Source organism: Tauraco erythrolophus, chromosome 26 (assembly GCF_009769465.1).
Source record: "Tauraco erythrolophus isolate bTauEry1 chromosome 26, bTauEry1.pri, whole genome shotgun sequence".
NCBI lineage: Eukaryota > Metazoa > Chordata > Aves > Musophagiformes > Musophagidae > Tauraco > Tauraco erythrolophus.
The window spans coordinates 1,044,728-1,060,950 of NC_141490.1; the positions used below are offsets into that span (position 1 = coordinate 1,044,728).

The following is a 16,223-nucleotide window of genomic DNA, read 5'->3' on the forward strand; positions in this document are numbered from 1 at the left end:
CATCAGGAAGGTGCTGCCAAGCCCTGGGCTGGGCATGGGCACTGACTGCAGCTGTTGTGCCCGGCAGCCCTGGCCAGGGTTTTGGAGCTACTGGATTCTTTGTGAAGCTGTGCCCTCGCAAGGTGGGCCAAAATAAGGGTCGTTGGGGACCGGGGTGCTGCTAGGGCTGGGTTTAACTCATCAGCCCGAGTTTCCGTGGGAGCCAGCGAGGGGGCCTGCTGGCGGTGTGCAGGGACATCCCCGGTCTCTTACCCGAGATAACACGCTGCTCAACCTGGAGCACGTGCTGCGTGTTCCCCCCCAGCCTTGCAAGGAGTCCTTTCCTGCAGCGAGCTTGGCTTCTGCCCCTGCACCCTCTACACGGCTGTTCCCTGCTCCGGTGAGCTCGGGAGCGAGGGCTCCGTCGCAGCCAGCGAGCGGCTGGCGTCAGCGCGGGCTCCGCGCGTCCGTGCCCTTTGCCGAGAGGGATGCCTGTGGAGTGGGCACTGCTGAGGTTTCGGGTTTAGAGTTGGTACTGTCTGGGGCGTGTTGCTGCTGCTTTTGTGTTGCTCAGTTTTCCGTCACCCTTTTGCTGAAGAAGCTTTGTCCTTTTGGCAGGCAACCTGAGAAGGAAATCCAACATGAGCAGCTCTTGAAGCAGCCTAGTGAGGAATCTCTGGAGGGGATAGCCAAGGAGCTGGTGACAGAGCTTGAGCAAGAGAGAATGCATTTATTGCAAGCAAAGGTGGAGAAAATTCAGCAATTCCAGGAGGAGATGAGGCAGCAAGAGGAGGAGGAAGCTCAGAAGCTTTGTCAGCAAAAAGAAAAATCCCTCAGGTACTTCCTTCTTTTACTCCATCTTCTCCTTCTGAGCCTTTTCTACCTGCGATTTCGTTGCTGGTGGCCACAGGCTTGTGCTGTTACAGGCTACTGTGGAAGCAGTGCTAGTTTGCAGAGCTGTGGGTGAGGGAGGCAGGAAGGTGGCTTTTGAGGAGGAGGAGTACGGGACTCCCTGCCTGGCACAGACTGCCCCGTGCGTGGGGATCGGCGCGTCTTGAAGCGAGCAGCGATCCGCTGTCAGCGCCATGCATGCGTAAAGCGGATGAGGAGAGAGGGTGGGCTGCCTCGGGAAGGCACTCTCCGTGCAGGCGAGAGCATCTGCCCGTGTCCTGCAGGACGAGCTCCGTGGTGGATGCGCAGGCAGCTTTCGGAGCTCTGAACCATCTCTTGTGGCTGGCCTGGGAGGAGTTTCCCGTTCGGCACGTGCAGCGTTACCGCCTGGCGGCCGTTCGGATCCCGGGCCAAATGGTAGTCGCAGGGCTGCAATGGGAGCAATAGAGGAGAGGAGGTGACCCCAGAGGAACTGTTTGAAACTGGGTACTGCTTGTTTTACGGAGGGGGTCCCAAACAGGGCTTCATGGGATAGGACATGGATGTCTGCGTGAAACCCAGCCAGCGCGTGGGAGTCTAACGGCAGTACTGGGAGCTGTGTCCTCTCTCTGGGCTGGGCGTTTCTCAAGCTTGTGTTTTATTGCTGGTGGCCTCGATACCTACGCTCTTAGCACGCTGAGCCAGCCAGAAACAGTGTCTCGACATGAAATATCACGGGGATGCTGTTGTGGGTGCGAAGGAAGACTTGGAAATCATATTTGAAGGGAAAAAGCCTATGCAGTAGTAAAGCAGTAGTGAAAAGGGTGTCATGTGAAAATATGAAGCTTGCAGGTGTGCTGATGTGCCCAGGTACCTCGGCTGGGAGCCTGCTTCTGTTGAGTAGGAGTTAATCCCATTTACCCGGCGGGGGGAACCCCAAGTGCCACCTGTAATGATACAGTGCATTTTAAAAATGCACCCCAAAGGCTGCCGCCCGGGGACTGGGTCTGCACCAGCAACCGTGTTCGGAAGGTACGGAGGAGAACTAAGGGTCAGGAGCCCTGGGAGTGCATCACTTGGGCAGGCACAGCTGGGCTGTATGCCCTGGGGAGGCCGTCTGAAGATATTAAGCCTTCTGAACCTTTTTTTTGGCTGCTCATCCCTCAGGGCTCTGAAAGAAGATTTGGCAAAGGTTTCTGAGGAGGAAGAGCTGCGTGTCAGAAAGGAGGAAACTGAGAGACTCTCAAAGCTGCGAGCCAAAATCACCGCAGAGACAGAGGCAGAGAAGGAGAAGATGAGGTGAGATGTTCTGCTGCCGTGCCTGGGGACATCAGCTCTGCTGGTTTGGGAGGGACGTGTCTCGCATGATGTTCTCAAGGCCTGCGAAAGCAATCGGAGAAGGCAGACACTGAAAAACTTACTCGTTATTTCTTTACTACTTAGTTGGCAGATGGGTCTCCACCTGACTGCTTTGCTCTCTGTTTCCAAGGCCTTAGCTGATGCCCTTGTGAGTCTGCAGGCTGTGGTTCTCTGTTTCTCCTGGCTTTGTGTTCTATCCCACAGCAGCATCTTCTCTTGCCTCTGGTTCCTAAATGAAGTCCAGTGGTAAAGCACCGAATTCTGACTTGCTTCTGCCCGTGTTCTTGTTGCAAACATACCAGGGCAGAGCAAGAGGTGGCACTGCAGAAACTAAGAGAAGAGTGGGAGTCCCAGCAGGTGATGGAGAAGGAGAGCCTGGAGAGGAAGTGGCAGCTTGATTTGGAGAAAATGAAGCTGGAATTGGAGGAAGCTCAGCAGAGAGAAAGGACTGAGCTGGAAGAACAGAAGGAGCAATTCCTGAGTGAGCTCAAGGAGAGATTAGACAGGGAAAAGCAGAAGGTGAGACCTTTATTGCCAGCCAGGCTCAGACCCATGCTGTTCTTGCTGGCCTGCCTTGCACCGCAATGGCTAAAGCGTTGAAACTCGATACCTGCGTGTGCTTTACTAATGCCTGCCTTGGAGCATGAAGGGAAGGTGCTAGGCATGCTGTTAGGCATGACCGAGGTGGGGAGGAGTAGCTTCCTCATTTTTATTGCAATGGTGATTAAATACCAATTATTTAAATGGCTACGTTGCGTCTGAAGAACAAAGACAGGTCACAGTGTGTCTCTGCCAAGGTAAACTGAGCCATTTTATCCGGTCAGGATCCCTCTTTGGCTGCTGCTCCAGTTCTCTGGAGAGCTCTCGAACGGGGCGGTTCGTAGTCCTTCCAGCCCAGCATGACTGAAATCCATTGAGATCTGCTGGGAAGGAAAGCACACGGAGAATAAAGGCGTCTTGTACGTCATCCAGTTTGGAAGGGGGTTGCTGTAGTGCTTCTTGATGCTTATGGGTAGAAGTTAATTACAAAGGCATCTTGTACAGCATGTCCCTGCTCGTAGAGGTTTCTCAGCAGGCTTTTTGCTCATGTTCTCGTAGGCAGTAGAAGAGCTAGAGAAACAGTTTGCAACTGAACTCCAGCAGCTGAAATCTGCAGCAGAGGAGAAGCATCATAAGGTAAAAGATGGTGTCCTTAGAATGTAAATAGGTTTGTTCTTTTCCCACACTCTCACCAAAGGTGGCCAGGGAGGGTGGCATTAACTTTTTTCCACTTCATAAACATGGTTCTGGTCTGGCTCAGCATTTGGACATGCTCCAAGGAGGAGGTGGTGAGACTGCAAACACTGGTCTTTGCCATGCTGCTTGCTCCCTGTAGGAGGGCACTGAATGGATCTTGTCAGAAGGGTGACAAGTCTCTGTGGGTGGCTTTCATGGCAGGTCATTTCCAGCCTGCAAACGCAGATAGCAGAGGCACAGAGGAGCGAGGAGGCTCAGCTGCACGACGACTTGCAGAGAGCAGAGCAGAAAGTGCAGCAAAAAGCCTATCGAGTAGCGGAATACGAACACGAGGCAAGTACTCATCTTGTGAAGTGAAGGTTCTTCACTTTCTATCCTTGGCTGCACGGTGAGGTCTGAGAGTCCACGTCCTGTGCCTGGGGTGACAGTGGTGCCCCAGGGGAAGGGAGAAGCCCCTGCAGTGTCTCAGCTCACCAGAGCATTTGCCTTGGGCTGCCCAGGCCACAGCCTTGTCCAGCTGGCCCAGTCCTCTGACCTTCGGTCCTTCTCCTCGTGTGAGAGGCTGCGTGCTCGGGAGCCACCGTGGTGCAATGCCGTAGTTCAGGGAAATGTCTTTCCATGTCATCCCTACAGCTCAGCGAGCTTATGAGAGAGAAACGCCGGGAAGTGGAAAAAGACCACGAAAGGAAAATGGAGAGGATGAAAGAGGAGCACCAGGAGGTCCTGGCACGGGTTCAGGATCAGTATGAGGAGGAGGTACTGCTGGGGGAGAGCAGCGAGCTCGGGAGGTGGCCGTAGCGGCTTGCTCAGCTGGGCTGGCACCACTGCATGCCAGACCTGTCTATCCCAGCTGCTCCTGGAAGTCTCCTTCCTTCTAGGAGAACTGGGCATCGTTGCCGTGATGTAAAGGCTGGGCTTATAAGGATAAAGATGTCAAAATACTCTCTCCCACATGCGTTTGTAGACTTTTGTATGAGAAGATTGTTCACATTTTTGGAGGTGCCTGTTCTGGAAAGCCTTCTGTCTCCTGATTTGAATATGGTCAGCAGTGTGGGACAAACCCTTAGTCTCATGGGTTGTTTCTTCTTTCTTGAGCTGTTCCCTTAACAAGGTTGTCCCTCTAAGCAAGAGATCTTCATCTGCTGAATTTGAAGTTTGCGCAGGAGCCGCTGTGCGATGAGCTGGTGTTCCAGAGGGGTGTCCCACGTGTTCATGTTGCCTTCCTGGAGAACCTGAGCTTCACTCAGCCGCTTTCCCTGTCCATATTTTGCGACAAACAGGAGAGGAAGCGGCGAGCGGAGCTGTTGGAAGGCCTGCGAAGCGAGATGGCACGCCTGCGACAGCTGCACGAGGCAGAGGTGAAAGCTCTGCAGGCAGAGCTGGACGAGCGGCTCGCTGCGCTGCAGCGCAGGCACAGGGAGAAGGTGAGGAGGAGGAGGCTTTGCCTAGCAAGTCGTTGTGACTCAGCCTGCCCGGGGGTGATCTGGGTACTGTGACACCTCGGTGCACCTGCCGCCCTCCACAGCCCAGGGTGATACAAGCAGCAGGTCATGCTGTCCCAGTTTTTGTTCCTCCTGGTGGCAGGGCTCTGCTTGCTGAGTGAGGGACTTGGGCTGTTCTGGCTTTAACTCCCACCTCTCTGCAGGAAAGAAAACTCCGAGATTCGGAAAAGGAGCTAGAAATGCGCTCGAAGAAGGTCCAAGCCAGATCAGCGCAGCTCCTCAGCCAGGTGAGCCAGCCCCGTTGGGCTCACAGAGCTTCCCTTGCCTGTGCTGCAACTCTGGCTGCTTCCAGAGGTGCTCAGCCAGGGCTTTTGCTGCCATCTGAGTTACAGGTCAAAATTCTATCACGAGTCAGAGCCAAATATCTAGTTCCAACCCCCCTGCCATGGGCAGGGACACCTTCCACTACACCAAGTTGCTCAAAGCTTCTTCCAACCTGGCCTGGAGCACTTCCAGGGATGGGGCATCCACAGCTTCTCTGGGCAACCTGTTCTTCCTTAGATCTAGTCTAACTCTACCCTCTTTCAGTTTAAAGCCATTCCTAGTGGTACAGCCTCAAGGCTGATGCTTGCAGTGAAAGCCAGTGCCCCGAGTTTGCCCAGTGCTTTGGGAACAGTGAGCGGCTGTAAGGGTGACAGAGGGATCATCAAATCCTTCCAAGGCAGCACATCCTGCTCCGCATTGCTTTGGATTTTAGTTGGTCTCTTCCTGACTTACCTACTCTTGTGCCTGCTGCTGCAAAACCGGAACGAGCGTTCCCGGATCTTGGGCAGCAGAGTGGGAGAGGGAAGCACTCCAAATGCTACTGTGGAGCTGGCAAAAAATCACTGGTTGATGCTCTTGCCTGCCAGATCTCGAAGTCGTGGCCTGTGCCAAGAGCTGCAGATAACCTCACCTCTGTTGACCTTTCCTTTCCAAGCAGCTCTGGAGTGAGGAATTAAAAAAAAAAAAAAGTGGAGAAATGCTGGAGGCAGCCAGAGGCTTCCCACCAGCGAGATCGTGCAGGAGCGGCCATGTGCCTTGAGAACTCGCAGCCGAGCAGGAAGGGGTGTTCTTCCCATGGGAGTGCAGATATCCCCAGCTTCTCACCCGGAGCCAGATAAAAGGAGGGGAGCAGGGGGGAATAAAGCAAAACCGACAGCAATCCTCACGTGCTTTGAAATGGTCCCGAGACTTAGGCCTGACCTCCGTCCTTCCAGTGCTGCTCAGCATCGGCAGTCTCCTCGCTGACACTCACCGACCTTCTCATCTGTACAGGAGGAGTCTCTGAGGACGAAAAGGCAGCAGCTGCTGGAGGAGGACAGACAGACTGAGCTGGAGAGAGACGTACGTATGCCTCAGCTGCGGAGAGGGGCCGGCGCCGCTTCTGGGGGTGCAGCGAGCACGCTGGGACTATGGCTTTGAAAAAGCAAACTGTGGCTTCTAACCAGGGAGCCTGAGAATCCCTCCCTGCCTCAGCCTGGGGTGCCATCCTGCCAGGAGCCTGAGCCATTTCCCAAAAAGAAGAGACAGTCTTGTTCTCCCAGGATTGGTGTGTGCTTTTGTAGCTCTGGGACCTCCTGTGAAGTCTCTGGTATGCTGTGTGCTTTCGTTTTGGCGTTGTGGAAATGACTGCAAGGGATTTCTTGTTCTTCTAGAAAGCTGCTTTAGCTTCTCAGCTCTGCCTGGAGGAGAACAGGAAGGAGCATGCCAGCCTCCTGGAGTCCATCCGGCAACTGCGTAGGTCTCTCGAAGAGCTCCAGGACCAGAAAGCTGAGCTGGAGGCGCAGGTGGACTTGTTGCAGACCCGAAGCCAGAGGCTGCAGAAACGCATCAGGTGCGTGGATGAGACGTTTTCTCTAATGCAAAAAAACTACCCTGTGCCCCTAGCCAAAACCTCTCTAACCTGACCTGGAGCTCTCCCTTGCCTTTGAGCTTCCCTGTGTTGCGCCATATTCCTTCAGAATCCTGGTGGTGGTTTTACTGCACAGAGAGGGTGTGGAGGTGCTGGGCTCTGTTTCCAGATTCATTAATACCCAGCTGGGAAAGTTTGTCCCGTCACCTCTGCTTGTTGGGTTCACTGTTTGTCCTCTCCCCATCCGGCTTACGAGGTTAAAAAGATGCTCCGAGAGGGGCAGTAAAACACAAAAAAGGTTTCACTGAGGTGGCTGAGCTTCTGGGTAAGGGCTTGCTCGACATGGGTGTGAAGCAACATCTCCCTGCCCAGCCAGGGCTTGTGCTCGACGTGGCACTGCACATCCCGCACTGGTGTTCTCGCCTGTTTGAAGCCCTTTCCTGGAGGAAACAAGAGGTCACTTTGGACACTGCTGCAGGCAGGTTACTGGGTAATGGACATGCAGGCTGACCAAGTGCTGCCACTTGCCTTTTCTTGTGCCAGTGAGCTGGAGGCAGCTGTCAGGAGCAAACAGGAGACTTTGAAACAACTGGAGGCAGAAGAAAGCGTGGAGTCTCCAAGAAGGAAAGCTGAGCTCCATGTTGAAGACCTGAGAGAAACTACTCAAGCTGTGAGTAAAGCAGGCTGTAAAAGGGTTGGCTTTGTGAGATGTGAGGCTGTAACTCCCTTGAAGATCCCAGCTTCGGCTCCTCTGTGTGAACGCACTTGAGATGCAGTGGTGTGTTTTTCTTTGCCGGAGGATGTGGATGTGTTTGTAGTCTTTGATTTCAGTTTATTACTGACGGGAAAGGAGTGTGGGATACTTGAGTGCCCTTGGAGTCAAAGGCAGGGCTTGAGTCAGGGACAGAGATGTCTTTTGCTCTTTAAGAGGTCACATACAGAACATCCCTGGTGCTGGTCTTAGCTCTGAGCGATACCATGGCCATGTCGTTCCAAAGTTTTGCTCCTAATTGGATTCTTGCGAGGTCCTGAGGTTCTGTTTCCCATGCATACTGCTTAGTTGTTGAAATGTTTCAACTCCCCAGCACTTGTCCAGAGAGCCTGCTTCCCCACCCTCTCAAAGCCAGGAGGACAGTGACTTCCAGTTGGATCAGTGAGTATCTGCGCCAGCGGCTTCTGGAAAACACTTTTGCTTTGGTTTTACGAACGAATGGTTTGGGCTGGGTTTGTGCTACACTGGCAAGCCGGTTTTGGGGAGGGTGCTGCATGAGGCTCGCAGGACGGCACAGCGAGCACAAAGCCAGGAGCACGCCTGTCTCTCTTGTGTAGTGTCAGGAGCTACATCTCTGCGGAAGGCATCTCCATCAGGAATGCCAAGGAGTTCCTGGTGCGCCAGACCCGCTCCATGAGGAGGAGGCACATGGCACTGAAAGCTGCAAAGCAGCAGTGGCACCAAGATATGCAGAAAGCACAGGAGGTGGTGCAGGATCCTGACAGGTCCCAGCTCCTGGAGGGGATGCGCAAGAACCTGGAGGAGGTGAGCCCCTGGTGCTGCCTGCGTTGGGATGTCGGTGTTGTGGCTGCACGAATGAACACGCAGCCCTGGGATTGATTACTGGCCTGGCAGCTGTGGTGTTCAGTCCTCCTGGAAACCAGATCTTGCATGTCTTTTATTGATAGATATGCAATGTTTGTCCCTGCTTGTGTCTTCCTTGTGGTAACACAAGAGCTGGAGTCCTTCTCCTCTCAGGCTGACTGTGGAGGTTACGTCAGGAAGGCCAAGAGCTGTTCAGGAATAGGGAGCAAAGGCAGTGCCTGAGGAACGGGCTTAACAAGAACCTCACTCAGGCTTTGGATCACAGGGATGTTGCTGTGCATCAGATGAGCAGCTGGAAGTGTCAGTGTGTTTGTGCTTAGCCTATCAACCTTGCATGGTGTCTGAACGTGACACGGAGCCTTGCAGGGCAGAGCATTCCAATTCTGTTTCGAGCTGTGTGCTTTGGACTAGGAAGGATCTGTGAAGCAGTCAGTGCAGTACAGCCAGGGCTCAGGAGCCTGCTATAGATTGCAGGAGCTTGATGATTAGTTGGAGCTCTTGGGACCTTAAAAATGGAGAAAGCATTTGGTAGGGGAAAAAGGGATTCCTGTGTCATGCGAATTTCGTAACACTTTCTCCTCATAGCAGAGGGAGTGACAGGTATCCATCCATCTATCCCATCAGTAGGTACAAGGCTATGGTTGTACCTCTACAGTGATTTCACCCTTGCTTGGGAAGGGATCTCTGAGTACTTGCCAGCTCTGCTGACATGCCAACCAAAGGCAGGGAAGGTCATATAGATGATATTTGAGGTCCCTTCCAACCCAAACCATTCTGTGAAAACCTCCTTTTCCTTAGGATGAACTTGCTTCGAGGCATGTGCTCTGTACGCTTTGCTTCCAGTGCTCCCAAAGACTTGGGAGCAGTTTCACTCCAGCAGCAAGATTTCCTGTGCCGAGTAGAAGCGAGGCAGTGAAAGTACCTTGACTGCTGAAGTAGATCATTTCCCATTGTTCTTGTTTGATTTCCCTCTTTGGCATGGCTGTTGATCCACTGCAGGAAGAAAAGCAGCTGGACAAGATGAGGTCAGCTATGCGGAAAGGGCAGGTGCTGCTCAAAAAGAAAGAGGAGAAGCTGGGCCAGCTGGAGTCCTCGCTGCTGGAGGAGGTAACCACTGGCATGGCTGTTGCTTGTCCCCTGCTGCGCTCCCGCTCGGAGCCCTTGGTCTCCTCCTCTCGGCTGGAGTCTCCACAGGGCTCTTGGTCCCTGTGAGGGCTGGTGAGCTGGTGGAGGGCCAGTGGAACTGGGTTTTAGAAACATGTTCTCTGACAGCAGAACGGTGGGGCAGAAGGCTGCTCACGGAGTTGGAGAGTAAGGCAGCTGTTGGATTCACCTCGAGCACACCCATGTGCCTCTCCCAGAGGCTGTGCAGGTTCCCGACTTTCAGATGGTGCTGCTGGGCTGGAGATGGGGCTGCCTTCGCCTGGCCAGTGCCCAGCTGCAGCCCTGCCTGCGCAGACAGCTGCAGGCAGCTTTCCAGTGGCTCTGCTGTTTCAGGGACAGGACAGCAGGCTTCATTTGTGGTGTTTCCTTCCTTTTGACCAGCTTTCAGATGAAGATACGCTGAAGGGTGCTGCGTGCAAGAAGATGGTGACTTTTGATCTCAGCAGCTCTGAGGACACAAACAGCACATCCAGTGTAAATCTCTGTCAGCCGAAACGTAAGTGCCCGACAGGCTCGATGTGCCGTGCCCCATGGGGAGTGCTTGGGACCTGCTCTGGCTTTCCCCCTGCCCCTCAGAGGTACCTTCTGTTCTCACGTGTGTTCCTTAGTGCCCAAGGCAGCTCCGCTATCCGTGACCGGGACTGCTCTGTATGTAACGTTTGATTTGAAAAACTTACTTCCTGCCTATACTGGCAGATGAAAGAGGTGGAATCTGCGCGTGAACTTGCTTTTTAGATGTCTGCCTTTGTTTTTAGAGCAGGCTTTAAAACCTGGCTTCAGCCTTTCCTTCAGCGGGTGTCCAGGCTTCCTCCTCCTCACACCTGTGGCAGGAGGGGCTGCTGCGTTCCCCTCTGTCTGCTGCTTGTGCTTCTCTGCTTGCCCTGAGTTGCCTGTAGCTGGAGGTGTGCAGGGGAGAAGGGTTCCCCCTAAACAGCAGGAAGGCAGGAGGGTTGCATTGCTTGCAGAGAGGCTGGCGAGGCTGAAGCTTCAAGAAAACTTGGAAAACTTCCCTGTGGCAACACTGACCATCTGTCCAGTCTGGGATGGTCTCCCTGACCCTGATCAGTAAAATATCTGCAGGCACATGTGAAACCTAAGGCTTTTCTCTCACTGTAAGATGGGTCCTTGTACCGGCATAGTGCTGCTGGTTCCACCTCCAGCCTGGCTGGTGGCCTGGAGAGCTTTGCTTTTTATGAGCACATAAAGCACAACCGATCCGTTCCACCTCCTGCTCAGTTTGTGTGCGGTGAGACGGTTGAAGCAAAGTGTGACCACCACCACCATCACCTGTGCCAGGGTCTTGCCTCAGGTGGGTGCAGTACTGGGGCTTTCAGCGTGAGGGGGACAGCCCTTGAAAGGGCTTGCCGTTTGCAAGGGGATCATGGTTGTGGTAATGGCTGCGTGGTGCAGGGTACAGCGTCTCCCGTGCCTTCCCACTGATCCTGCTTTTCCTTTCTTCTGCCAGTTGACTTAAGAACTGATTTCCAGCCTGTCCCCCAGCTAGAGAAGATCCAGTGCTCTCTGCGCCATATCACGAGTGAGCTGAACGGGGTCCTTGGCATCTTGGGCTCTCTGAACAACCACCAGCCCCGGCTCTTCTCCTCGACGACCCGCGACGGCGTCCCCCTTTCTACGTACGCCTCCTTGGCAGAGCTGCAGGCGGGTGGCTCCCTGCTGTCCCCCACCGGGGTGTCTCTGGACCAGTGGGCCTGGAGCACTGGCCGGAGCTCTAGCAGCTCTTTGGCAGCTGGACAGTCGGTGGACAGCGTCCTGGCGGAGAAATGGCACAAGTATTTCCCAGGTAAGTCTCCTCTCCTTAATCCATCTGCTTTCTTGCCTGCAGCTTTGATTTCACAGCCCTGCCAGTCTGAACCGTCTCACCCTTTCAAGGCTGGTAAGAGCAGGTCTGCTGGTGCTGCTGATGGGAAGGGTGCTGATGAGATAAGGAATGAGAACCTCATTCCAGGAAGGGCAGCATATAGCTGATGCTTGGGAAGCATCCTGCTTCTGGAGCAGTTCGGCCTCTGACATCCACCTGGGAAAGCAGTTGTTACTACAGAAGGGAGGAGAAGACAGCCCTGCTTCACTGGAAGCCTCCTGTGAATTGCAGATGGGGTTCACCATCTCTGTTTCCTCCACACCGCTGTCCTTGGCAGGTGGCTCAGCTTGTGGGGACAGTGTGCACGGAGCAGGAAAGCAAACGCACCCAGATGTTGTAAAGACTGTTGATGTTGAGGGGCTTGTATTTAATGTCCCTTTTCCAGATGGGTTCCCGTTGCTCAGTGGAAGTTCCAAGCCTCTGGACAACAAGCTGGGATACGTGCCTGCAGAGTAAGGGGCTTGTTCCTTGAGTTGCTGTTCTGTTGTGCTGCTTTTATTTCTCTGGGAATGATTTATAGGTCACATGTAACAAGTAGATAATGAAATCTTACGCTGTGTATTAAGTGGACAAGGTGGATGCTCTTAGTTATTCGCTGCCATGGGCTCAGTGCTGCCTTGTAGCTTTGGCAGTAAAGCTGCCATCGTAGCTGTGCCCATAACCCTTGTCCCAGGACCAGGGTCCGAGGGCGCTGGCACTGGGCCACGCTGGCCCTGCTGCCGTGACAGGCGAGGGTGGGTGGGTGGGGTGGAGGCTGCCCTCCGAACCTCTCCGATGCTACGCAGATGAAAAGGAGGGCAGCAGCCCGATAGCGGGTGCCTGCTGCAGCCTTTCTCTAGGACGTGGTTGGGCAAGAGGACTTTGGGCAAAGAGGTTAACTGGGGCTCTTTCCGTAGCAGCCCATTGCTCTCTGATCTCTGGGATTGTGTCTGCCTGCACTTGTTTTTTTTTCCCCACTTGTGCTGTGTGTCTCTTGCGTGCAACAGTGAGCAAGTGCGGCTGTTCCAGCACTCCCAGCTCCAGAGCCGTGAGCCAGACAAGATGAGTATTCAACGAATGATTGAGACCAACAAGAAATGGCTAGAAGACTTCAAGAGGGATTCCAAAGTGTATCCTTTGCCTGGGTCTGGTCTCTAATTGCACTCCAGCTTCTGCAGCAGGCAGGAGACCGCGGGAGGCGAGTGTAGCAGGAGCACTAAAGCATTGAACAGCAATTTCGGAGCCTTGGCCTCCGTTAGTGTCCAGTTCTGCAAGGAAATACACTGTTTAGCAGTTAGAGCAGGGGTGACCTGTTTGCTCTTCTTGGAACTGTACTTGACTGAGAGTCTCTCCCCTTTCGCTGGTTGTGCTGTGAAGCTCTGCAGTGCTGCCGCTCTGCCCTGATCCCCAGTGCTTGGAGCTGGTAATGTGGGAATTTAAAAAAATTGGTGGAGTGTAGAATGGAGGAGGTGGCAGGGAAGGAGGAGGCAGTGTCTTGTAGCCCTGCTCTTGGTGCCATGGGTACAGCCCCAGCTGCACCGGGGGCTCTGCTGTGGGCAGTGCCTGCTGAGCAGCCTGTGGTCAGGGTGGCCGGGCAGCGAGGGCTGGCAGGGCTCTCCCCCCAGCGGGGTTCTGAGGCACATCGTAGCATGTGGTTGGATCAAGAGAGCGAGACCTGTGGGCACTGCTAGCGGGGCGTTTCCAGGTTTGTGCTGTAGCAGCATCACGCGGGGGCTGGCAGTAGCTCCTCTGCAGCGTACACAATATTAGTGGCAAATCTCTCGGGCCTCCGATCGCACTGCTGCCCTGAGCGCGGTGCTCCTCCGAGCTCCCTCATCCCCCTGTAATTCCATTGGACTCGGGTGCAGCAGGCAGTGCGTTTGTGCCAGGCTGGCTCCTGGCCGTGCTCGTGCGTGCCGATCCCTCCGGTGAGCCAGGCTTTTCCTTCACCCGCTGCCAGACCTCTCTTCCCAGGTGCGCAGAAGGCTCCAGCCAGCAGCCCCAGCCTCCTGCAGCTGGGGCTGGACGAGAACAGACAGATCAAGGTGTACCGGTACTGAAAGGTGGGACAGGTGGCTCCAGGGACAGGGGGCTCCGTGCAGCCTCCCCAGCCATACACCATGTTTTGGTGCTGCCCAGCCACCTCTGCCGCAGCTTTGTGCTGTGCCCTTGAAATAGTCTCTTTACAGGAGAGCGGAGGAAGGAGGAAGTGAACTTCCCAGGTGGATATTTCTGATCCTGTAATGTGTCCAAATATACTTTATAGACTGTTTAATCCAGTGGCGAAATACCAGGGCTTCGATAAATCAACAGTCCTCTCATTAGTATTCCAGCGATCGCCAGCCGGAGCTGTGAATCACGGAGGACTTTGAGTAACTGGTCAAGGGGGAGGATGCGAACCCAGCCGAGACTTTGCTAGAGGAAACGTGTCGGGAGCTGAGTCCGCACTGATGCCCAGCCAGTGCTTCATGGCAAGCGGGCAGAGTCATCTGCCCTGCAGCGGGATGGGGCTGGAATCGGGCAACGGCACGTTCTGACTCTCAGGAAACATTCTGCTCTGCTGGGGGTGGAAGCAACAGGAACTGAACCGGGAGAGTCTCTTCATGGCAGATCTTCTGGAAAAGCGCCCCCTCTTCTTTCTCCATTATGAGCGTGCCGATGGCAACGGGGCATGACGAGAGAGCACGGGGCAGCGTCCGCTGGTGCGGGCACCATTCGGGAACGCAGCCCAGTGTGAACGTGGGGACAAAGCCCCACCTGCATCCTGCGGTGCCCTGGGGAGAAGGATGTGGAGCTGGGCTAGGGGGCAGCCCCGGGCCCTTGGTGCCCAGCCCGGAGCCTGACTTTGCGGCTCCTGGGAGAGCGGGTCTCACGGGGCGGTGGAACGGGCTCCGCGGGGCGGGAGGCAGGGCTGAGGTGTCGGGGGGCGCAGCTCAGCGCGGCTGCGGGAGGGCGGGCGGTTGCTGGGCTCAGCGGGTGGCCGCAGCGGCAATGCTCCGAGGGGCCGTATCCGGAACACGTCGGGGCTGTGCGGAGCAGCGAGGGGAGTGGGTGGTGCTGCTGTAACCGGTGGGGAGCACTGGGGCTTTGTACTGCTGAGTGGGAAACGCGGCGTTCGGCTGGCTTGGGCAGGGTTTCTTCCGAGCTGGCTTGAAATACTTTATGCTTGAAAAAATGCTGAACCACTCGGTGTTGTGTCTGATTAAATCATCTGTGTGTGGAGGGGTCCTGTCTGTGAGAAATCATCTTGGAAGCCGTTCTCCTTGGAGATGGCTGATGCAGGGAGGGTGGTAGAGCTGCTCCGCACCCTCTTGTGCTGTTTTTCCTCGTTAGGGGTGGCTAATGATGTGCAGTGGGGTAAAGCAGAGCCCCTCCTGCTCTGCTTCCCGAGTGTCGTGGGCTGGCACAACAGCTCATGCTGTGAGCATGGCAGGGGAATGTTTACATACAAATAGAAATATATTTTTCAATTAACATAATTAAAACCATTAAAGTATATTTTTTTTGCTGGTTTTCTTAGAATTTTTTTAATTACTTCGCCAGCCTTTGCCCTAGGACACCTCAGTCCTCTGGTCAGGTCCCTGTTCTCCCACCTTCTGCTTGTAACGAGGTGCAGGGTAGCTCTTCTGCAGGCGCTGCCAGCAGAGAACATCCCACTGGTGTCCTTGCTGAGGACATCTGAGTGAGCTCTTACCGGCTCCGGCCAAACAGGGAGCCCTCGGGTGCCCACAGGGAACAGCAGTGTCCAGAGGAGCCCTTCTGTAGGAAGGGCTGTGTCAAAACACAGGTTTCCCATTACTGTTGGATTGTGCCATATCTGTCTGTAGAGATTTTCCTTGCCATTGCCCGGCTCTTGGTGGCAGACAGGGCAGCCGTGCCCAAAGCCACACTGCTGGGTCCAGTCCGTGCGTTCGGAGAAGCACGCCTCAGTAGCATGGAGAAACACCTGTGTTCTTAGCAATGACTTGGTTTGGAACCTGTTCCTTTTGTCCTGTTAAGACCTGCCATAGCAGCTGTATCTGGTTTTGTATGCAAATTAAATCAACATGACCCTCTTTTGTGTGATGGTGTTTGTAGCTCTGTGTTTTCTTGTCGAGATGTTCCGTTGTAGCCCCAGATATCCACCTTTCCCATCTCCCCCTCGCTTGTCTGTAGACTGTTTCACATTTTGGCCTGTCAAGGTAATTTCTGGCAATTTCCAGGACCACTTCAGCTCGCTGCGGTTTTATTACCATTATTCTATTAAGTATCTGGCCAGGGTAGCAAATGCAGGGGCAGATAAAAGCTAAAAAACGAAACCACAAAAGCAGTTCTTCCTGGGGCTTGTGGCCAGCAGGACAGCTTTTCATGGGCTCGTCTCCTTTCCTTGTCGGAAAGCCGTCAGCCAGTCCTGCTACAAGGGCTGTCTTGCTCTGCAGCTCCATGTCAAGGTCGCAGGACGGGCTGAGTGTAGGAAGGGTCCAAGGCCAGCTGGGCTGCGTGCCCAGGGAGGGGCTGCCCGTGGCCTGGGCAACAGTGCTGGGGTCTCTTCCGGAGCGGGTGAGGAGTTCTCTCTGGGAAATGGGGCTGTGTTGTGCTGGGGGGAACAGGGCTTTGCTCCGGAGCTGCTCTCCGGTGACTTGGGGTGGGTTGAAATTGGCCAATGCAGCAGCTTTGCTGTTGCTGCTGTTTCTCCATTAATTTTGGAGCTGCTGTGAATTTTCCCCGTTTCCAGTGGTGGTGGTCCAGGCACTGCCGCAGCGTGCCCACTGGCATCCGTCCTGCTGGTGGGATGGCTGGACAAGGCTCTCGTCAGGAATCAGGTGGGATTGGTGATGCTCTTCT

The 16,223-nt window shown here is 54.6% G+C and overlaps 1 protein-coding gene across 2 annotated transcripts in view; it reads left to right on the plus strand.

Moving 5' to 3' along the window:
- CEP164 (centrosomal protein 164) overlaps positions 1–13,519 on the plus strand; it is a 33,795-nt gene extending 20,276 nt beyond the window's left edge. For both annotated transcript variants that reach the window (XM_086627080.1, XM_086627079.1), the window contains 19 exons: positions 598–816; positions 2,017–2,148; positions 2,511–2,727; positions 3,307–3,384; positions 3,646–3,777; positions 4,078–4,200; positions 4,725–4,868; positions 5,090–5,173; positions 6,204–6,272; positions 6,584–6,762; positions 7,324–7,450; positions 7,866–7,933; positions 8,110–8,317; positions 9,377–9,484; positions 9,923–10,037; positions 11,007–11,342; positions 11,806–11,872; positions 12,407–12,529; positions 13,360–13,519. In XM_086627080.1, coding sequence (XP_086483206.1) covers positions 598–816; positions 2,017–2,148; positions 2,511–2,727; positions 3,307–3,384; positions 3,646–3,777; positions 4,078–4,200; positions 4,725–4,868; positions 5,090–5,173; positions 6,204–6,272; positions 6,584–6,762; positions 7,324–7,450; positions 7,866–7,933; positions 8,110–8,317; positions 9,377–9,484; positions 9,923–10,037; positions 11,007–11,342; positions 11,806–11,872; positions 12,407–12,529; positions 13,360–13,459 — 2,629 coding nt within the window. In that variant the 3' untranslated portion in view covers positions 13,460–13,519. The remainder of the gene's footprint in view (positions 1–597; positions 817–2,016; positions 2,149–2,510; positions 2,728–3,306; positions 3,385–3,645; positions 3,778–4,077; positions 4,201–4,724; positions 4,869–5,089; positions 5,174–6,203; positions 6,273–6,583; positions 6,763–7,323; positions 7,451–7,865; positions 7,934–8,109; positions 8,318–9,376; positions 9,485–9,922; positions 10,038–11,006; positions 11,343–11,805; positions 11,873–12,406; positions 12,530–13,359) is intronic.
- Positions 13,520–16,223: the final 2,704 nt, after the last annotated feature.